At 43.7% G+C, this 23,267-nt stretch overlaps 1 protein-coding gene across 20 annotated transcripts in view; it reads right to left on the minus strand.

Annotated features, from left to right (window-relative positions):
* Positions 1-18,051: 18,051 nt before the first annotated feature.
* LOC142881889 (mitogen-activated protein kinase kinase kinase kinase 4-like) overlaps positions 18,052-23,267 on the minus strand; it is a 34,957-nt gene continuing 29,741 nt past the window's right edge. For all 20 annotated transcript variants that reach the window (XM_076016455.1, XM_076016389.1, XM_076016341.1 and 17 more), the window contains 3 exons: positions 22,149-22,308; positions 21,156-21,295; positions 18,052-20,578 (listed from right to left, as the gene is read on the minus strand). In XM_076016455.1, coding sequence (XP_075872570.1) covers positions 20,495-20,578; positions 21,156-21,295; positions 22,149-22,308 — 384 coding nt within the window. In that variant the 3' untranslated portion in view covers positions 18,052-20,494. The remainder of the gene's footprint in view (positions 20,579-21,155; positions 21,296-22,148; positions 22,309-23,267) is intronic.

The following is a 23,267-nucleotide window of genomic DNA, read 5'->3' on the forward strand; positions in this document are numbered from 1 at the left end:
GTGTATGAGCTCCTTAGAGTAGTGGATTTAGAAAGAAACATCAATTCTTTCATTGTATCATCTCTCACAACAATCTTGGCGGCAGAGCGACCTGATGAGACAATCTTGTGCTCGGCAACCCATTGACAATATGCAAGTCCAGACGGTGTTTCTTTTTCTTCTTGCTTTACCGATTGTTTGGTCAAAACCAAACCAAATCTAATGTTTTGTTGGACTCTTTGGGTCAGGTAAACTACCGACCCAATGCAAAGAGCTCCCCAAACGACCTAAAGTAACTTAAAGGTCAAGTCTGTAACATTTTGAGATTTTGAAGAAATCTTATTCCCGAGCTTTGCTTATTCCTGAGCTCAGGGTCACGGGGGTCTGCTGGAGCCTCTCCCAGCTGTCATAGCGCGAAGGCAGGGTGACACCCTGGACAAGTCGCCAGTTCATCGCAGGGCCCCATAGAGACAATCAAGCATTCACACTCACATGCACACCTACAGACAATTTAGAATTTTCAAGTGACCTCACATACATGTTTCTGGAGTGTCGGAGGAAGCCGGAGAACCCGGAGAGAACCCACGCAGACACAGGGAGAACATGCAAACTCCACACAGAAAGGCCCCAGGCCCGGAATCGAACCCGCAACCTTCTTGTGGTGTGAGGCGGCAGCACTAACCACTGCGTATATATATATATATATATATATATATATATATATATATATATATATATACATATATATATATATATATATATATATATATATATATATATATACATACATATATATATATATATATATATATATATATATATATATATATATACATATATATATATACATATATATATATATACACACATACAGGTCTATATATATACATATATACACATATATATATATATATACATACATACATACATACATACATACATACATACATACATATATATATATATATACATATATATGTGTATATATGTATATATATATATATATATATACGTGTATATATATATATATATATATATATATGTGTGTATATATATATATATATACATATATATGTGTATATATGTATATATATAGACCTGTATGTGTGTATATATATATGTATATATATATATATATATATATATATATATATATATATATATATATATATATATATATACATATATATAAACAAAGCGTTTTCTTTCACAAGTCAGCATGTAAGAGTTGCTGCAAACATGGGCAGTTTAAAAATTTTGAGCAGAAACATCAGTGAATTCCTCCTCATTCATCCTGCTGGGACCACAGAAGTCAATCAGTGCATAGCGTGAGGATAAAGGCCAAGGTTAGCATGCCTTTGAATCTAGAGATGCAGTCAATGTCAATGTCAATGTCAAGTCAATTGGGCACTCACTCTACCGCTACTCTACCTTGTGATATCGGTCTTGGTTATATCTACAAGGTTTAGCCAAGAGTTAGTGAGCACGGTGTGAGCCCCCTCTAACCAGTCAACCTGGCCAAGACCCGGAAAAGGTCGACGTGTTTTTATAAAGTAAACCGCTACTGACAACATGCATGGAGACTGCTGCCGCACTCTTTCAGCATGTCTAGGTTTCATCAGGCTCGGCTGGTTCTTGCAAGCGTTAAAGAGAGCTGGAATCGGCCGCCGGAGATGATATGAGAACATATTGATCTTTTCATTGCAGAGAAAGAGACAATATTGGATCTTTGCTTGGCGTTTTGTATGTCGACGCAATAAACGCAACTCAACAGCGGTTCCTGGGTGCACATTTGCTGTGTATTTAGCAACCCGGGCCCTCTTATGTTCCAGCTAGCATTTCTTCATTTCTGGCACAGGGTGACAGATGCTTTGGTTTTTTTTGTTTGGTTGTTTGTTTGTTTTTTACGGTCATCATTATCTTGCCTGCCGAGCTTCTTCCCTGCATACAGTATCATACAATCTTTGCAAGTGCTGCATATAATTGACTATTTGTTACAAGCTGTTTTGATTGCAACAGTGGTGGAGCTATGGGAGCACAGGTAAACAAAGAGGGTATTATTTTTCTTGAAAGCATTTTCAGTCCACTCGCCTCTGTACATAATTGGTGCTGTCAGTTGTCCCCTTCATGCGTCTGTTGTCCCGTCAGCGGCTTTTTTTTTTTATGTCTCAACCGTCGATCATCACCGCTTGCATTTTCAAAAACATTATGAAAAGAAGTCGGATAACAGTATCAGGGGTAGCTGTTTCACAACAAAGCGGCTTCTCCAAAGAGACCGGGTACCTGGCCTACTTATCACCGCTGTTTGATGCTAAAATACTAAAACTCACACCGCAAAAAAAGAGGGAGAAAAAAAAATGAAGACTGAGTGATTTGGCGGTTCCAGCCTCAGGGCAGCAGACAGAAAATGATTGCTTCAAAGACTAGTGAATAGTTGGAACGGGACAGAGAATATTTAATTGGTAATAGAGGGTAAGCATGAAAGTCACAGTGAGCGACACCTCTTTGGAATGTTCCCACTGATGTGAGCTCAGTCGAGAATTGCTTCATCATCTCAGGCCGGTTTGAGAGAAGCAGACAATCAGCATAAAGATACGTCACATTCAGGGAGTTTCAATAGGGGGGGGTGTTGGGGAAAATAGCATGTTAGACGTGTCAAAGGCAACAAATTGGACACGCAGACGACACAAATGAGGGAGGTGTGGCAACGTGCTGCATAAGCAAATGGACAAAAACATTCATCGGAGGGTTTTCTCTCGGGAAATCTGCTCATCTGATTGTTTGTTTTCAGACCATCAGCTACATGCAGAAATGGTAACCAGTCTGCAGCAGAGCGTGGTGGCGGTGGTGGTGGTGGAGGAGGAGGAATGCCCACCACTGACGGCTTCATTAAAAATGTATCCTGTTTCTGTCTGGGCGCCTAAAGTAACAAATGGGAACTCAGGGGAAATCTGACCAAAAATAGTTGCATGCATTGTTGTTTAAAAAAAAAATATGGAGATTAATCATTATCTTTCCAACCGAGGGGTTTGGGTGGGGAGAGATCTGATGAAAGTGTAAAATCCGCTGGGATTGTCTCTAAACCCAGCGACAGACAGCAGGGGCCCGCAGAGTTTGATTTATTTTGGTCATTTCCGTTTAGGCTTCTGTGATATTTAGGTACATACGATCATTTTTGCTGCTTTTATAATATAACACCTTTTGCTGTTGGGCTTTCTGTATGCAGTTCACCAAATTTACATGCACTGTGCGGGCCAACCTCCACAGGTGCCCGAATACTTGGAACGTCCTTTGTTTCCGTCTCTGGGGAGATCCATTGACCAGCACGGTGATTACATGGCAGTGATTTGGAGAAACGAGCAGCCGTTATCCAAACAGCTGTGGCAGCTCTCCCGAGGCATTCTTTTTTTTTTTGGGGGGGGGGGGGGGGGGGGGGGGGGAGAGAGGGGTCCTGCGAGTGTGGAACCTGTGTCAAAGTCATCATGATGACCAGCTGTTGCCGCCTCGCACGTTACTCTCCAGAGGTCTTTGATTGGGATTATTTCTGGCCCGGCTGCCGTCCAAAAATAATGACAACCAGTGAGAATTTAAGCTCAGGTGCTCGGTATTGCTATCATCCATCCATCCATCCATCCATCCAGCCATCCATCTTGCACAGAATTGAGTCAAAGTGGCACCATACCAAGCACATTGGCCTCTTTCTACACCTTATGCTGCTTCTTTTAAGGGGAATCCAGCAATGGTTCCAGACCATGCGTGGGTGCTAATCCCTTCAGTCTCAAATCAGTCTCCAGACTACCCTCTGGAGTACCTCAGTTGGTACCATTTGAAGTACTTCTTGCTTACGTCCCAACCGTGTCCCAAACCTCAGTCTAGAAAACCTCTCCAGGGACCTGCTCGTTTGTCGTGGTCGAAGCGTCGCGGCTTCACTTTAACCGACCTCATGCCTTTGGAATACCAAATACACAAGCTGTGTGTGCGTGAAGTCTTGTTTTTAACGGGATTTCTTCAACAGACCTTGAGAAAATGGACAAGCTCACACAGCGGGTGTCTTCAGAGATAAGCAATGTGAGGCAAAAAGGAATGAAACAAAAAAAAACTTGCCGGCCTACGTCTGCGCCTCGCTCCCTCGCAAATGCCTTTTAAAAGTTCAGCGTAGCCAGTCAGGCGGAATGCTGGAGTTGCGCCGCAATGTTTTCTAACCTGAGGCAAAATCGACACCAATCCGCTGGCAGCTGCTACCTTGCAGAAGGCTCTCTCTCTGGATCTGGGAGTGAGAGAGGACAGATGCTCGTGCGGAAGTGAGACAAAAAAAGATGTTTTTTTGTTTTTTTAAAGGCAGCCAGAGTGTTCTGGGGTATGATGTTCAGATGAACAGCATCTGGGACAGAGGGTGACATTTTGTGAGACACACCTGGTTTCACCCCCTTTTGACTGTTTATGCAACTTTTGCCACACCGTGTTTCCAAGACTATGTAATCGTTTTACCTTTAGATGTCGTACTTTTCCACTGTGTGAGCCAGCTTGCCTGTATTGCAACGGTTGGGCGACCGTTTTTGACAGCTACGCTATCGTTAGCACTGAGTGTGGTATCCATTGGCAGCTATTTGTTGTTAGTTGGGACAGTGTTAACAGAGGAAGGAAGTATTTTGAAGTTCTTTCGCTCTTCCCTCCCCCTACTGAGCTTGCCAGTGAGCTACGGTGGCCTGTGCACCCAAACCTGGATGCCTTGTTCACCTTCTTCTTTGTTGGTTTGTTTGGAGATGTGCGCTGTCACCGCCGTCAGGCAGCAGGATTGTCCACACAGGCTTTCTCTTGATATATGGAGGTGCAAGATGGCAGCTCACTGGGGACAAGACCCTTGCTCCATGTATATTCTTATATATAAATAAGAACCTTACTCTCTGTAGGAGAACCAAATGACTTTCATTGCACTGTGAGGATACACTTTATGAATGTATTTATAGACAGTATATTAAGCCTATATAAAAATATGACAATCGTAAATCCAGCCAAATATTACACACTGGACCTTTAACACCTAAAATGGCCCAAGGAATCTGCTCAAACATTCATTCGAGTCATGCTACACCCAGAGTTGCTCTGTGCACTGCTGTCCCCACCCGGGTATCTCGAACTTATCACCGCAGTCCCAGTAGGACGGGACAGAGAGAGAGACAAAGCAGAACAAACGTAGCAGAGGAAGGTCAGCGCTGTCACAGCCTGACGGTAATAGTACCGCATTTTAGTTAACGGCTATGGCATCACGAGCCCCTGGAGGCCCTTAAGTGTTTTTCCTGATAGAGGGTTGTCGGCTGGCACCGGGGAGCCGTGGAAGGAAGCGCTCGCACACCGAGAGGGAAACACCCCACGCTCTTGTGCGACAGTACATATCACTGCGCTGACAGCTAAGAGTTTCATATTTGCAGCCTTTTGCTTGTTGCTGTTTTTTAATCTATTTGTTAGTTTATATATTAGTGAAGTGCAGCCGCCCTTAGCCTTCGTATGGATGGACTTTAGAATGGCTGTCAGAAAGCAAAGACAGAGGACGTGATGGGTCAGAAAGGATTTAGTGTACATGTACTTTATAAACCTCTCCAGGAAGTTGGATCTACCAGGTGCGTGCAGAGGAGCCACTTGTGGCGCCGTCTGCAACATATCTCAGTTCAACATGTTAACGTGTTTCACACTACCGCCGGTATACATGGCAGACATGAGATCAAGCAGAACATCAAAGAAGATGGATGACCAGAAAGAAATGTTTTGGGCTTGTTCGGTTTTACAAGTGTTCCTTTGTCCATGCAAAAAAGCACTGTAGTGTAAATGCCAGGCCTGTGAGTGGCGCTGTAACACTGGCACAGAAATACTCCACAAACAGAGCGTAAGAAGGACATACGCTTAAAACACTTGTCATGTAAACTAGATCTGCCAACCTGATTTCTAAAATGAGCATATTTCGATTCCGTACGGTTAAAAAAATTCACCCACTTGAGCACATACCCTGAAACTTGCCTTGTAGTGGACAAGGCCAGTGTCCTTTATGCACTACACTTTTATAGCTGGGACTTGAGTGAGTGCATGGCCATGAGCAAAGCTCTGGTCGGTATTGATTTGTTTGCACTATGCAATGCTCCTAGATTCCACCGACGTGTGCCTGCAGTTCTTAACCACCAAGATCCACCAACTCATAGTTGGGACAGTGAATCCTGCAGAGAGACGGATAGAGAGAATCAAGACGTAAAAGTCAATCATACCAGGAACTTTATTATTTAACACCTCATATGCAAATTACAAACAGCTGTGGACGCCGTCTTGATTGGAGTAGCCTTTTCAAATGGGGCACGTGATTGCGTTATTGGGACCGGTGCCACAAAATCCATGTCGAGAAAGTGTGAAGGGTGCAATCAGTGTTAAGTGGGGGAACCTTTCACTCCAAGGCAACTCCTTCAGGCTCCTCCTTTCTGTCTTTATTATTTGCGCGTCTCCTTCGGCACTCGCAGCAGTCCAATGAAATATTCAGGCTTAATCCCCTCAAGCTAAATACAGGCTGGATGTTTTTTTTCCTCTGAACGCACTCTGCCTCTTTTTCGCTGCCTCTCTATAGGTCTGTATGGCGGACGGATGGATGGATAGTCCCATGTTGCAGATTAATGCTCCTGCGTCCATGCAGTGCTTGCCTGTGCACGCCGCGAGCACTGCTACCAATGATCTTTACAAGGCAGAAACCCCATTGAGCGTATTTGTAACCCAATCAGACGTGCATTCAATGCATTTGTCTCCTGTTCCGCTGTCTCTGCCGCGGCCCTCCCTGCAAGCTATTAAATCGACTCGGCGACATCAACAATGGAGCCCTGCGCGTGATTGCAGCGTATCCGTCGTGCGCCAGCAGGTGGTGAGCCGACAAAGAGAGCCCCAGTCAAAAAGGTTGCGTGCGCTGGCGCTACCTTGTCATTCAGTTAATGACCCTAACGTAAATGCGAAGTCAAGTCAGGCAGAGAAGGCGTGTGTGTGTGTGTGTGTGCAACGTTCACAGTGCACGTTTTTCTGTATCTCCTTGAAGCGACGCTTACGGTTGTCGGCCCGAGACGAGCGATGTGGAACTCCAGGTAGCAGTCTCGTCGCGAGTCATTTCTCCAAGAAAGTTTGCTGCCACATTGCTGTTGGTTTTGGCCAATATTCCGAAGCTGCTGTCATTCGTTGACGTAACCCTCGCAAGTCTGAGCCTTGCGTGCCGAGCACAAAGCAAGGGCGGGTTTGCTACCACACAGGTTTTGTACGGAGCATTTTTGGGGGTTCTTTTTCGGAACGATCAAGCGTAAAGAGAATTTCAAAGGAACTGATGACGCAAAGAGGAAAAAAACCTAATTTCGCAAAAGAAACTACAAAGAATACAGACGGGAACATTTGGAAACATGAAAACCCTGAAATGTTGAAAATTTCAGACTTGGTTGTCGGGAGGAGGGATAAAGGGGAGACGTCTTCCTTTCATGTGCAATTTCAGGTGACCATGCCTTTGCGGCGTCGGGCGGGTGGGGGGGCTTGATGGGCAGTGCTGGCTCCTCTGAGGAGCATTGGTGAAACTCAAATCTGGCCGATGATGTCGACGGCGAAAGTCACAGGAGAAACGGCGGTGAGGTGGAGCTCTCAGGCTTATCAGCAGAGGGAAAAGGGGGGGGGGGGGGTAGTGGGTTTGACTTTGACCCCAGAGTTGACCTCCGTCATCAGCCGCCAATAACCATCCCGCTGATTAACACCACACATACCAAATAACAGGGCCGGTGTTTCCATAGAAATGTACCTGCCGCTCCAAGGGTCACTCTGCTCGAATGCAAAACTTCTTCCATTTTTTTAAACGTAGGATTATTTAAAGGCAACAGAATCCGACGTTGCCGACTCGCCTCATCAACACCCTGCTATTCCCTCCTTGCCTTGCTGCATCAATCAGACGTTTCAGTTCCCGCACAGCCAGACCAAACATCAATCACGCGTCGGGACCTTTGCTAAATGCAGATTGCCGTGTTGGGGGAGGTGCTGGAACCCTGTAGGGGAGCCGGAACAGCTTGTAACGTAACGTCTCGCCTCGTGTTGTCCAACGCTTTTGTTTACAAGGCACTGATCCCTCGCTCTGTTGTACATCACTCAAAATTACGTGACACAGTGTCCGGCATTCGGAACTCAATTGCAACCCTGCTGATTTACAGAGTCTGGTATAACTCCTGGGAGCCGCAATTAAAATTGAATGAGACAGGGAGCAGGCATGGAGACAGCAGCGGCTGAAATTGGTCCGACTGTATTGTACAAACAGCAATTTATCATGAGACAGTGAAGGGTGGGGGGAAATAAACGATGACACTTGGAGCGCTGAGGAGCCGGCCCCCTCGCCGAGCTACTTGGTATTCAGAGCGAATTAAGCGATTCCTCGCCGGAGACGTGTTGCTCGTTTGGATGCCGAATATTTCAGCGCTGTTTCGACGGTGGATCGAATGGGAGATGAAAGGCACGACGTGTGGCAGAGGTCAGGGCCTCCAGCCCGCCACTGGGAGTGTCGTTTTTCACTTGGTTATCAGGTCTGAGGCTATTTGGGTGGAACCACTTCTGGCACTCTTTTTCATTTTAAGTACATTCAAACTGTTGAACTGTTTTTGGACATGAATGAATTTTAAAGCAGTATTCAAAGGGTACATTTGCAACTCTGGTTCAAATTACTTTGCCAGCCTTGACTTGAGCCGATTCATTCTGACATTCTGTAATATGTCTTTATATGGTTGAAAAATGTCAAAGATTCAAATTATGATGCACAAAACAATAATAAAAATGTTACACTATCATTCATTGCTGATAGCACAATATCATAATGGTTAGACCAGTGGTGAACTGGGACTGAGCCAAAGAATTAAAAGTCATTTTCATGGCTTCAGTTGACTTTGCCTCTAAAAAAAAAAAAAAAAAAAAAGAAAGAAAAATTGTAAATTTAGTTTGTCACCATAAATTCTGTGTTCCAGTTTAGAATCTGATGTCCAGACCCACTTACATCTGGTTTGAAAGCATGACATGTCCTTCCTTCCCAAAGCCATCATGGCAACAATCAAAACATCAATGTCATGTACAGCGCGATGCACCCATTGACTTTGTTTTCGTTGCTTGTCGACTTGAAAAGACGGGACAATCGCGTTTGAAACTATCTCTTCCCATCCGCTCGCTAAACACCACTCAACCTTTGGTAAACGCTTAAATAACAGCAAGGCTCCTTGTTCCCATTGGACTTCTCAATTCATAATTCATACCATCTGTTATTCCTGTCTAAGAGCCGTAACAGCGCATGGACCTCGGTGGTCTGCGGGTCTTGTCACAACGTTTGCGTTCATGCGATATGCAGGTGGAAGGTCAGGCAGGATTCTCATCGAAGATTCAGCGACAGGAGATAGTGCATTACATTTACATCATTTCAAATATGGAATTATGTTATCGTGGCCTATTTACACAGGTGGTGGTGGTGGTGGTGGTGGTGGTTTTGTCAAGCTGTTGGATGAGGTGCAGGGAGTGACGCCTTGACCACTGGGAAACACCTGTGGTTGTCCAAGGAACCTGGGTGGGAGAATCAACAATAATAACTGCAGTTATTTTGTCCAGTGGTCTGTCACTCTCCATCTTACTCTGAAATGGTATGTCTTGTGGTTCAACGCTGAAAAGACAGAGGAATCCATGAATCTCTGCAGCCTGTGCCAAATGTTCAATATCAATACTTTTTGCCTGCTGACTGCTACAGCAGTCAAAGGGTGAATTTGCACTGTTCTGAAATATCCCTGTGAATCAGTTAAAATGGTTAAAACAAAAAAAAAAATTGAGACAGTGCGTCATCAAAGTGAAATTCTCATCAGGACCACTAGGCAATGGAAAAGGTTGTTTTTTTTGTTTTGTGTTTTTACTGCTTTTTGTCGAGTGTGACTCTCCCTGTTTCCTTGCCGAGAGCCCCGCTATGAGGCCGACAAACCTCTTCAATAGTGAGCGAAAGCTGTGAAACGCACAAATGTTTGGCATCCACCCTGACGCGTTTGCTTTCACGGGTGGCTGTGATCAGCTGCCGTTGGCCATCGACGACTCCAGCAACAGGACGGGTCTGTTCCTACCCAAAAAACTGGAGCGTTCTCAACTTGGAACATGGCGTTACCTCATTTGAAATGGGAGGCACCACCTCGATCATCGACCCTCTGCGCGTCCGACGGCGCTGAGTTATTGAGAGAAAATCGATCTCTGATCGAAACCCCAAAACCTTGGCAGCCCAACTTCCCAGGCAGAGACTTTTCCTTCCTCGAAGGCTGACAGCCCATAGTTTAATCTCCTCCCTCTCCGCTACGTCTCTTTTTCGTGGTCGATGGCATCGCCGGCGGAAGCCCCTGAACGAGGGCACTGGTTAAGAGGGTTGTTGTTCAGCGAGGCCGTTTCTTGGCAGTGAGATGGGTCCATTTCGGTTTATTTAAAACCAGAACTGTTCTTCACTCAACAGCCACAAATTTCAGCCTCTGAATTTACATCTGATCATAAGAGCCGTTGTGTGTTTTGCGCTGGTTTGGAGCTGTATTAATAAATAAAAAAGAACACAGACACAATTTATTATGTTGTTGTATGTATGTTGCTGGAGAGTAACAAAGTGCCCGTTATGTTGCCAGCTTTGTTCCTGGGCTGAATGTAAAAGTACTGAGCATACTTTTCTTGGTGGAAGAAGAAAGTATGTCATTTTGAAAAATCACACACTGCTTTGTCAGAGGGCCCAGAGTGAATCAGTCACTACAAACACAGTCAGATGACAAAGGTTGAATAACTTTCTAGACTTCTTTTTTTTTTTTTTGCATTTGTTTGCAAATCATTGAGTTCCTTCCATTTGTGGAATGTATGCAAAGCATTGATTTATTCATTGATTAATAACTCAGCTTGCAAAATGTTCTGAAGCGAAATTAAAGTAAACTAAATGTAAAACAGTGTTGGTTTTAAAAGCTACGGTCGGGGGGATTCTGGGAAATTAATGAATGACAAACAGCAAAGTCACTCAGACGGAAAGCAGGGAGTTATTGCCCCTTGATGCTGTGTGATTGCTTTCAAAATTCAGCCGGACCCCTCTGCCTGCGACAGATCACTTTCACATGGTGCGTTAAGTGGTGGAGGGCTGATCAGTTGACTGTCCGAATCCTAAAATGACTCCTTGGTCTCTCCATACAGTCGGTCGAACTGAAGGAGGTCCAGTTTCAAGACGGTGAAAGAGTCCAAATAAAGGTCGTAAGTGTGTCGGTAATGTATGACACGTTGGCATATGAGTAAGAACACAAGTTGGCAGCCCGTAAAGGTGAGTATTGCAAAAACCTTCCAGTGTGTTCAAAATAATTAAAGTCTGGCCGTAGTTATAGAAGAAAATATGCGACATACTGGAAGAACCGAATGAAGTACTTAAAACTCCAGTTCATATTTTTCATCAAATTCAGCTCTGAACGTATCTTGTAGACCTGAAATAATAGTTTGGTTTTGGTTTCTATTTATTCAAAGGTTAAGTGTGTAATATTTGGAGATTTTGAGAAGAAACGGCCGCATTAAATGGTTACATTTTAGATTGCAGTTCTCACACCCTCTCACACTCCCTCTCCCGAGCTTGCCAGTAGTGGCACACAAACGTGGATACCTCGCCCACCTTCTTCTTCGTTGGTGTATTTGAGAACGCTAGCGTTTACCCTTGGTGTGTCGGGTGGGCTGGATTGTCCACACAGGCTTCCTTAGAAATATGCAAGATGGCATCTGCTCCATGGATATTTTCATGTATAAATATGAGCTGTTCTTTGGATAGGAAAATCAAATTACTTTTATTGTACTGCAAGTATACTTTTTTATAATTGTCTATATGGGCAGTATGTAAAGCTCTTAACAATATAAAAATCGTGAATCAGGCCAAATTTTACACACTGGACCTTTAAATGAACTGGTGGCGCACACTGGCTGCTTTGTGGAGTTGGTTTGTCGACTACTTGTCGCGTTGCATCTGCTTTCCTGTATCCTTCACAACTGCCAACTCCTCGCGGCGTTAAATTTAAAGGGCACTTCCACACTTCTTTTCCTCTGAGTGGTGCAGTTTGCTCGAAGCTGACTCCTCCGTCTGCGTTGACGGCCCCGACGGTGAAGGTGGCTGGAGCTGCGCACAACACGGTGGGTAGAGCGATTCCACCTGCATCCCGGCATCAGGCCTGAACTCAGTCAGTCAGTCAGTCAGTCAGTTAGATGATTCTTTGATTAGAATTAGAATGCCTTTATTAAATCCACGTTGGGGGAATTTGCATATTTACATTAACAATATTGTGCAAAGAGAAGAAAAGCTATTGTGGTTATAAAGAAATAAAACAAAATCTTCACAGAGTAAGAAAAGAAAAACAAGATATTTACATCTTGTGGACAGTTGGATTATTTACAAGTTATCTCAGTAATGTTGATGTGAAAATGAGTGTTTTATTGCACCTTTTTGAAATGTAATCCTGACTGATGATGAGCAAGTCCTCTTGGTTCCTCCTGCTGCACGTGTCATGCTTTTCTCGTGTGTGTGTTTTTTCCGCTGTCCGGCTGCAGCTGCTCACTCATCTTGATTGTGAACCCACAGCCCCAGTTTTCTATGATCATACGTGATGTGTGGAACAGAACGAACTTGCCGAGGGGGGAACAGAGTGACTCTCCAGCGGCAGAGGCAACAGTGTCCGGGCCGGCTTGAAACTAGGCCAGGTACGTCCTTCCTTCAGGGGAGGGCAAAGGTTTCTCCCCACTTTCGTAAAAGGTAGGAAGAATGAGAGGAGTGCAGGAGTATGCGATGCAAACTGATGTAAATAAGTAATGCACCCTTTGAAAGGCTCCACGTGGTTAACCCCAGACAGGGCGCAGGACTGCCCTGTTTTCATTCTCCTTTGCTGGCCTTGTGGCCATTTCAGTGTATCTCAACGCTACCAAGGCGCTGCTCTCTTCAGTTTTGGCCCTCACATTTTTCCTCTTGCAGTAGAGAAACTGGAGAGGGACCAAAAAGAAAAAAATGATGTGACAGCCCCCCAAAAAAAAAAGAAAAATAGTCACATAAACGATATAAGTGAACAGAGTGGGCAGCTTACTCCAGGTTTAAACTTAATAGTGGGAGCCAGCTGGAGAGCAGTTTAAATGTTCCTTATAAAAGTTTCATAGCTGGTACAGAAATCGGACGCATCCCGAATGTTGTTAAAGCCACCGCAGAAACCTTCCTGGCCCCAACCGCTGGAAGAAACAAACAGTTTGGATGTGTTTAAATCCATAGATATTAGGGACCGATAGGCTAATAAAGCAGAATCAAGCAAGGTGAAATATTTGGCTAATTGGGTGAATGGCTGTCTTTCTCATATGCCCCAAAAAACTGTCTTTCTAGTCATATTTTAATTTTTTTCTATTATTAGTAGAAGTAGTAGTAGTATTGTTAATTGTTAGCTGTTTCTCCTTTATTTCCCCCAATGGGAGCAACCAGCTCAGGCCATTCACTTGAGATTCAGATTCAGAATACTTTCTATTGCTCAACGTTTACGAGCGCTCAGTGTTCCACTTGACACGCAGTGACATCACAGGAGAGAAACACAATCTGAGGAGATTCTAGCGACAAAGGATTGAGTGCAAACACAAGTGTGGTCGGACAGACGACGGATCAGATTAGCCCAGCGAGGCTGAGTTAGCCAAGCCTTTGCCTCATCCACTTTGCAGCAGGAAGTCCCAAAGGAATGTAGCATACACCTTTTTTTTTTTTTTTTTTTCTGCCATTTGTCACTGGAAAGGCGATATGTACTGAAGATTTTGCTGAGAACATTTCCGTCTTGCGCTAAGCTATATTACGTTGGTATTTCGGAGTGATTAAAGTTTTTTTTTGGAATTCTTTTGTCCTCGGACAAAAACAACATACGAGATGTCGATGTTCCAATTTTCGGACATGTTCACATTTTGCAAGGAACAGCTCTGTTTCGTGTTAGGCTATGCCAAGAAGGTGGTTTCAATGCATTTCAGACTTAAAGTAGGACTCAAAGGAATTTGTTTTTGTTTGTTTGTTTGTTTGTTTGTTCTTTGGGGGGGGGTTTCCCCTCCCTCCACTGATTTTTTTATTTTTATTTTTCCAATTTTCGGACACGTTGTGATTTTGCGTGGAACAGCTCCATCTCATGCTAAGCTCCGATACGACATTGGTTTCTGACTCATTAAAGTATTTTTTGGAATTTTCATATACTTGGGGAAAAAAACAGCATACTATAGTGTGATTTTTTTTTTCTGGACATGTTGAGCAAAGAAACACTGCTACGAATAAAGAATACAATCATGTTTAATGTAACTTTGTGCGCACCCACATATACATGTGCAAATAACCTGAAAGTTGGCTAAATTACTGTCTTATCATAACTTAGAAGTAGTTTCAGATTGTTTCAAAGTTCTGTTTCACATAATTAAATTCTCTTATTGTTCCTTCAAATAGGTTTTATGGTGTCGCTGTCCATGATGCCTCCCACGAATTCATTCGCCTCCCTAACCAGGTTAGGAACTTGTCATTTGAAGGGAGCTACTCAGTTTCTTGAGTTACAGTCTGGCCAGTCGTTCTTATTGCCTTATGAAGCTCCATGATGATATTAGATGAGGGCATTTGTTTGAGGTCTGTTTGTTTTTCTGTCTGTCCTGAGATACGAAGCCCGGACCGTCCTGCTGCTCCTCCAGGATGTCCAGGCTGTTGCCAGGTTCCTCCAGTGCATCCCGAGTCCTCCTCCAGATGGGACGCGCCAGAAACAACCTGCCCAGAAGAGAGTCTCATTCACAAGGCTGTGAAATGCGTCATTGCAAGCCCACAAAGTCATCCACTGTGTATACTTTGTCTCGTCTCTGTCAGTTAAGACAATTGTGGATGATATTTTATTATGGAAAAGAAGAGGCTTAAATGTAACAAGTTTGAATCATTTACACATGGCATGGATTGTTAACCATTGACAATGACTGTTTTTCATTGGCCCTGCGATGAACTGGCGACTTGTCCAGGGTGTCACCCTGCCTTCGCCCTAAGACAGCTGGGATAGGCTCCAGCAGACCCCCGTGACCCTGAATAGGAATAAGCGGGTATAGAAGATGAATGAATGAATGAATGTTTTTCATTGGTCCCTCGGACGTGGCTGTGGCCACCACAGTATGAAGTACTTATCTTGCGAATTTGATTATGTTTACTTCTAGTAGGACTTGTCCTTCGTTTTTGCCGTTCTTTTTTATGCTAAGATCTTTTATAGGTTGATCTAAGTCTTGACAAACCCCTGCCCCAAATAGGGAAGCGCTGTAAGAATGCTGTCAATGACTGTTGCTTAAAAAAAATGCTGTTGAAGTCACAAATATACCCTCCTGCTTTTCACAACAAACAAAAAAAATAATAATAAAACAATAAGTGGCTGTTTATTTATTTTTGGATCGGTAGGTTATGGTGATGGACTTTAGAGGACAATTATTGAATATTTGATATTATTATAAAATAATAGACTTGTAGAAAACGGCTACAACAGACTAATAGGAAACGACTATTACAGAAAAGGTCATAATAAACGTCTCAAGAAAACGATTATAATGGACGAATGGAAAACGACTTTAAAACGTCTTAATAGAAAACGACTACAATAGACTAATAGAAAACGTCTCAAGAAAACAACTATCATAGACTACTTTAAAAACGACACTGAAAACGCCATAGGCCGATAGACAGACAAGGACCATCATAGACGAATAAAAAGGACTTGAAAGCGCCTGAAAACGTCGCGATGGAACACGACTGTAACAGTTTACTATAGAAAAATATATATCTAAACATAATAGACTAATTTACTACTAGATGATTTAAAAAAAAAAAAAAAAAGACAAAAAAAAAAAGACAAAATCAATCAACTTTTCCTTGCACAGAATCCAAGAATCGTATCTCACCCACTAACACCTTTGTCGTTGTCAGGCAGACAGACCACTGACAGCTGTCAATACTACGGTGGCCCGGGTGGTGAAGATTTTGGCTCGTCCAGTTGAGACGCCGGTGTCAGCCTGTGGAACAAAGATCATTAGACAAGTTACCCCAAATTGTAGAAAATTAGAATAGTCTTATACTGTCATACGTATACATGCCTTTTCCCGATTCTTCTACGCGTCTGCACGGTCTTCTTTGTGGTCTGATCACGCCCTCTAGTGGGTTTTGTTGATCACTGATACATCCAGTAGATTTCCTCAAGTCAGTGGTAAAGAAGTTAACAATACTATAAAATAAACAAATACTGATAAACAAGTAAACAACCATCATCATTCATGGTGTTTTCCAAATTTATTCAAAAGTGGATTCCAGTGTTCCAACATTGTCCATTGTAAGCAGCTCTTCTGCGGGCCGGACCGCAACCCAAAAGAACACCTTGGGGAGTGGCAGCAAGACTGTCAACGAATCCCTGGAAGTTTATTTCTGGAAAATGGTCAAAAACTCCTACAAACAGTATGTATATATGTATATGTATATGTATATACATATAAATACTGCATATACATATACATACTGTATATACATATACATATATGTGTGTGTGTGTGTGTGTGTGTGTATACATACAAATATATATGTATACATATACATATATATATATACATATACATATATACATATACAGATACATATATACATATACATATATATATGTATATGTATATGGATGTACAAGATCAGAACACACCACTCTCTGTAGGGAATAACCGTAATACTGAGGCCACACTAAAGGTTTCAAATGAAGGAAAATGATGTGACAGAGGCGTCTGTCAACAAAAATGATCCAACTTCATAAATCAAGTAAGATAAAAAGAAGCCCCATAGGCCTATAAACTTCTGGGGCCAATTTCAGGTAACAACTACCGCTATAAATTATCTACGTGCCACACACACAATCAGGGCACACAGTGCCAATCACACAACACCATTATACAGTTGTATATACACACACACACACACACACCAATCTATTAAATAGAAACAAATGAATAAAATAAATAAAACCACACTAAAACACAGCACTAGGAACTTCTGAGAAAACCAATAGATTTAAAAGATGAATAAATGGGAGCAGATCTGAGCTGGTAGTGGACGTCCGTCCTACTGTTTATTGTGAGAGCTTTAACCCTGCAACTCACTCTGGCCTGTCTGCCACTCTTGCTACTTATATGTCTCTCTTTGTCTCTCTTTCTACAATTTTTGTATTTCCTTCTCACCCCAACTGGTCATAGGCAGATGACGGCCCTCTGGAGTCTGGATCTGCTCTAGGTTTCTTTCCACAGGGAAGATTTTCCTGGCCACTGTCGCACTTTGCTTGCTCTGGGGGCCCAGTTGGTTCCTTTTTCTCTGATTGTACAAAGCGCTTTGAGACGCTTTTTGGATGTGATTTAGCGCTGTACAAATAAAAGTTGATTGAGTTGATTGATTGATTATATTGATAGTGTTGCTCCTGCTGCATTGTGCACAGTTACATTCTGTAAAAAAAAATATATATTGTACATGGGATTAACACATATTGGAGGAAAAACAGTGGCTGTGAATTGCACACACTGTGCTCATAAAATTAAAAAAAAACAAAAAAAACAACAACTACTGCTGGGTCCTAGTGTCCCACCATGTTACAGTAGCTTGACATTTTTTCACGCCGAGCTAACGCCAAACAGCATCCGTCAGTGATAGTTAGGAGGCGTCAAGAACAATATATAAACTACCACAAGAGGGCAGTCAAGCACCGCACTGAGTTCAAGCTATTCAAGCTCTCAAATACGTGTGCCACATGTTTCGGCATCTAAGACCTCGGTTTTCAACTTACTTCTTTTTCAAATGCTTCGAAGGTTATTCTATTGGTTTATAACCTTACCGGCTAGACGTTCCAATTAGTCCCAGTCATCCGTTCTCTGCGTTGGATGAAGGCACGAACTACACACAATATGAACAGAACCACTTGCAGAGGCGGTGAAGGAATCAAACCAGGCTATTTCACAAACTCCTAAAAAATAAACTGCAAAGATTATTTCAGATTTTATTCGATTGAGGGGAGGGGGCTTCTGGAAAATACAATAATTCCCATGGTACACACAGAAAGCACATAAATGGGAGAGCCATGGCAGATAGAGACTTGGGGGGGGGGGCATGTCACCTGATGCCACAGGGGCGGGGAAAACCCTCCATCCACACTGCCATGCGCTCAGGGTCACACTGTGCACAATTTTGAGGAATCAGTGAAAGCACACTCTAGTCATTGTGTACACAAACAGCTAAATGATTGTACAAAAAGGAAATAATACAAAATACAAAAAAAAACAAAAAACCAACAGGTGTCAAGGAGAGAGGGGAGAAGAAAATAAAACCTGCTGCCAGCATAAACCATAAATATTCAATATTGATGCACGCTGGTAGAACAAAAATTGCTTCTGTAAACATTTTCAACATAATGTGTGCATTGCCGTTAAAAACCACTGAAAAACCACTGCAGTCGTATATTAATTAATGTTACATGATTATTATTTTTTTCAAAAAAAAAAAAAGAAAGAAATTGGACTTAAAAAGGAAACAAAACTTCAAAAAATATCCCATCTGGTTCACGCCGTTCAAAGAGGTTTTACTTAACACTGTGACGTGAACCTTCAGAACAGATCTGGCAAAGTGTTCCGAGCCTTTCGTTTTTTTGTCTAAAAGGGGGCCGACAATGCGACATATATATATATATATAAAAAAAAGCGAGACAAACACAAAAGTCAACAATGGAAGAGAGAGAGGAGCCGGTTTTTGAGTTGTGTATTTGTCTATTCAGTGTGAGCCAAGGCCAACAGTTTGTGTGACGCTGGAATAAATGCCACAGAAGCGGTCCAATCACGTGTCCGGGTCGCTAACCTGGTTTCTCCAGTACCAGACCCAGTCAAGAGATGATCTGTCTCAACCACCCACTCCCCCCTGTGGAGTTTTGTGTTTCACTTCCTGTCACTTAGGGCATCCGTGCTACGTAAATGGCCACCTGCTAACTCTGCACTGCTAATTCATTCACAGTTTAATCCTAGTCCTACCTATAACTGGTGCCAAAGGAGGAATACACCAGTTAAAACAAAAAAACCATCACGTTCAGGCGTCTCACATTTCAGGGTCCTCGTATGTATTTAAAGTTGAATGTTTTTTTTTTCACCAGAAAAGACTGCTGAGCGGAAATCCCTTAATCATCACATGAGGAAAAATACAAAACTCAATAGAAATCGGCTTGACTGTTCCTTCTAAAAACATCTTTTAAAAAGGATGCATTCGTAATTTTTGAACCGTGTGCAGCGAGTCGTATCGAAAATATACAGTGTATGGGGAAACAAAAGGTTGTCTGTGTGGAAGACGCCGGGACAACATGTCGTGGTCATGAAGTGGGGCGGTGAGGAGGTGCGTGTGTGGGGGGGGGGCTACTTCTGTGCAACGCCGCCTTACAGTGCGAGAGGCAAACTAGTGTCCGTTGAACCGAAAGCCCCGCTGCATGGTTTTTGTATGTACAAAAGTGACGTTGTCCGCGTACCCTGCTCTGCGACAAGTATATCAGGAAGGTCCCTTAATAAGCCCCGCGCCTCGAAGGGGAGAGAGAGAGAGGAGGCTGCAGATTCAACTGTCCAGAATTTAAAAAAGAATTACAGGAGGGTGGGGGGGCAAAAAAAATAAACTGTGAGCGAGCCACTAGTCGACGGGGGCTAACCGCTAGTCGAAGGGAGCTAGGTGCTAGTCGACAGGAGCTAGCTGCGAGTCAACGGGAGCATATTTGCTCGTTGACGGGAGCTAGCCGCTAGTCGATAGGACCTTGCTGCTAGCCCATGGGAGCGAGCCACTAGTCGACGGGAGCTAGGTGCTATCCCACTGGAGCTAGCTGCTAGTCAAGGGGAGCTAGCCGCTAGTGAACAGGAGATAGGCGCTAGTCTAAGAGTTTGCTTTGACCGGAAGGGGTTGAAACGCAGCCGCCACTCAAGGCGCACTGTGATTATTGACCTGTTACAGCGCCCCCTAACCCCCTGTGGTCTCATCACGGTCGGCTTTCGCGTGTGCACGGCATTTTCTTTTTGACGGGCGACACCGATGACGGATCCCGCAAACATACGGAGCAGCAGGATCGGCGCAATTTTTTTCAGAGGCTGCGTTGACAAAACCCTTAGGGGGCGCTGTCGTCTTCCCCCCCCCCCATCCCCCCGAGTACAACGCATTCACACAACACGCACACGTGCACACACACAATGATCCCCTTGCTTTCGTGATTACAGTCCAGTCAGTTAGTATCGTTTGCCCCAAGCCGGTTTTTCTTTTTTTTTTAGCCGTTCCCGAAAACAGGACGAGGCCTCAGCTGAGGCGCGAGGCGCTCCTCCCTCTTCATCATCGTCGTCGATATCGTCATCGTTGTCGTCGTCGTCGCAGAGTCACAATCACCGCCTCTAATCGGCCTGGGAAGGACGTCCACTACCAGCTCATCAGGGAGGTGCGTCCCAGGGTCATGAAGTAAACCTGGCTGGCGCCTCCTTGGCGCACAGAGGCGAAGAAGACCTGCGTGGACGAGACGGCAGCAGAGTCAGGAGGACGCGTCCAAGTACTAAAACATTGTTGCTGTACTTAATTGGATTGTTCAGCTTTTTACTTTTACTCCCGTCATTAGTACACAAACATCTGCACGTTCTGCTCCTTACGTTGGAAAAACATGCTTATTGTTAAAGCAGCTCTCGGTAACTTTGGTTGGAAATGGCGGAAGTGACAAAGTAAACACGCTGCAGCGCCTGTTTACTGATGTGGGGAAATGCAAACAGTGGCCTAGCTGGAGCGCTCGTGTGTGTTCAGGAAAAACACCAATATGAAATGCAAAACAGACATTGACAATAACGTCGTAGCAAACGTTCAACACTTGTATTACTTCGTCTTTCATCGCAGTTACAGCCGAACAGAACAGAACCTGTACTTCCTTACTCTTCTATTCTGTCCATAGAGATGTAAATCATTGATTTTCCTTCCTCTCTTACTCTATAACTATTTATTTTTCATTCGTATCATTTTTTTCTTTTCTTTATTTTACTGCTTGTTGCTGTGATTGTGTACATTTTCTCGCCGTCACGGAGCAAAGTGCGCTCACCTTGTCATTCCTCTCGCACAGGAACTTGAGTCTCTGGGCCCTCTTGTGCATGAAGACTCCGTCCAGGTGACCCGTCTCCACCGAGCGGATCTCGATGGCCTTCTCCCCCCAGCCCATGATCTGGTTTGACCTAATGTAGGCTGTCGGGACGGGAAACAAACAAAAGCAGCGGTTGAACTGGAGGTGGGGGGAGGGGAGGGTGCGGTTAGTGCTGCAGTCAAGGTCGCACCGACCGAGACCAAGACCAAGACCAAGACATTATCAAAACTAGAGAGCGTCGAGATAAAAACCACAACAACTTTGCTTCATAAAACTTAAATTTAAGATATGATGCAATATTTGTAACTTTATGTAATATTTGTAACTTTATGCAATATTTGTAACTTATCCATATTCCATAAAAAAAAGTCATATTCAGTATTTTTATATTTATTTAACTCTTCTTTTACTGTATATTAGTAATGACTTACTATTTCTCTACCTGTGTGCTGCTAATTTGTTTATCTGTGTGCTTCAATCTCTTCTATCTGTGTGCTGCTTCACTTCATTGCTGCTGGAAGTTTTAATTTCCCTGAGGGAGTCCCAAGGGGATCAATAAAGTTTGTCTAAGTCTGAGTCTAAGTCTAAAATTGAAGAAAATAAATGAATTAGGTGTAATTTCACTGGAAATTATGGCATGTCAAGCAAGAAACATTGAATGTCTAAGCTCAAAACCAAAAGTGCACTCCTCTCACTCCTCTCACTCCTGGTGGTTGTTCTGCATGGCTCTGGTGATGAGGAGGTGAAACTTTCTTTTCTGGTATTATCATTGTTTATTATCGTGTCATTGCAGCGCTGGCTGGGTCTCGACTGGTCTTGATCAAAAAAACCCAAGTCCGCCCAATTCGAGACCGAGACAAGACCTCGAGTCCGAGACGAGACCCTTAGAAAGTGGTCTTGAGACCGAGACCAACCTCCAGTACTACAACACCAGGTTTGGTTCCCGCCACCTACCCACTGAAGTCGGCATCTCCCCCCACTGCAGCACCACGTCCTTGGTGATGCGTCCGTACGTGTTGACGTAGACGCCCTCGTCCTCGTAGCAAACCAGCAGCTCGATCCCGTCAGTGTTGGGCAGGATGATGATGGCGTGGCACTGGATGCTGGTCTGGATCTTTAAGAGGGGGAAGGTAGGAGGTGGGGGAGGGGTTAGAACAGGGCTGTCAAACTCAAATACACAGTGGGGCCAAAATGAAAAAACTGTCCAACACTGAAGTTTGTTGATAAAATTAATATCAATTAAAAAGGTTGACTGTTCTATCTGGAGGAGTCCAGATAGAACAGTCAAAAATAAATAAATAGCAACAATAAACCAATTAAATAATAATAATAATAATAATAATAATAATAATAATAATAATAATAATAATAATAGTAATATCCTTCATTGAAGGTGCAACCACTCAAGCCCAAACCTTGGAGCAGCCAGAAAAAGTGCATCAAGAAACTGTTACTTATAGGCTGTGTCTCAATTCAGGGTCTGCATCCTCCGAAGGATGGAGGGCGAACCCAAACCCGCCTCCCCGGTAACCACATGGGACGGTCGAGCCATTGGCGTATTTCCTGGTTGCATCACCGCCGTTCCCTACTGCTTGCCAACCCCAGAAGTGACGTTTTTTTTATAGCATCACGCCAACCATTGGTCCGCCATCCAACCATGGCGTTGAATCTTTAAATAAGTAAAATCCCAACGGTAAAAACTTCATATTTACTGAATATTTGCAGCAGCACGCAAAGCATCCTTGGATACAGAAGGACGGGAAGGATAGTAGCGGTGCATCCTTCAAATTGGCTAAAATTAGAGGGCATTTGAAGGGTGCATTTGGAGCGTCCTTCGAATTTCAGTGAATTGGGACAAGGCTTTGCGCAGTGCGGTGACACACCTGGCCTTCGAATGCAGGCTTGGAAGGACGCAGACCCTGAATTGAGACACAGCCGTAGTCTGTTGAAGTAAACAGTCTGCCAGAGTAGCAGCAGAGCATTCTGGGATTTGTAGTATTAGCGGTGCATGCGCTGTATAATACCGGCGGGCCCGCAGCTCTAGTAGTGATTTTGTATTGGCCTCACGGGCCA

Source organism: Nelusetta ayraudi, unplaced genomic scaffold (assembly GCF_046127955.1).
Source record: "Nelusetta ayraudi isolate G7.1 ecotype Tasmania unplaced genomic scaffold, CSIRO-AGI_Nayr_v1 ptg000006l, whole genome shotgun sequence".
In the NCBI taxonomy this organism is placed as follows: domain Eukaryota; kingdom Metazoa; phylum Chordata; class Actinopteri; order Tetraodontiformes; family Monacanthidae; genus Nelusetta; species Nelusetta ayraudi.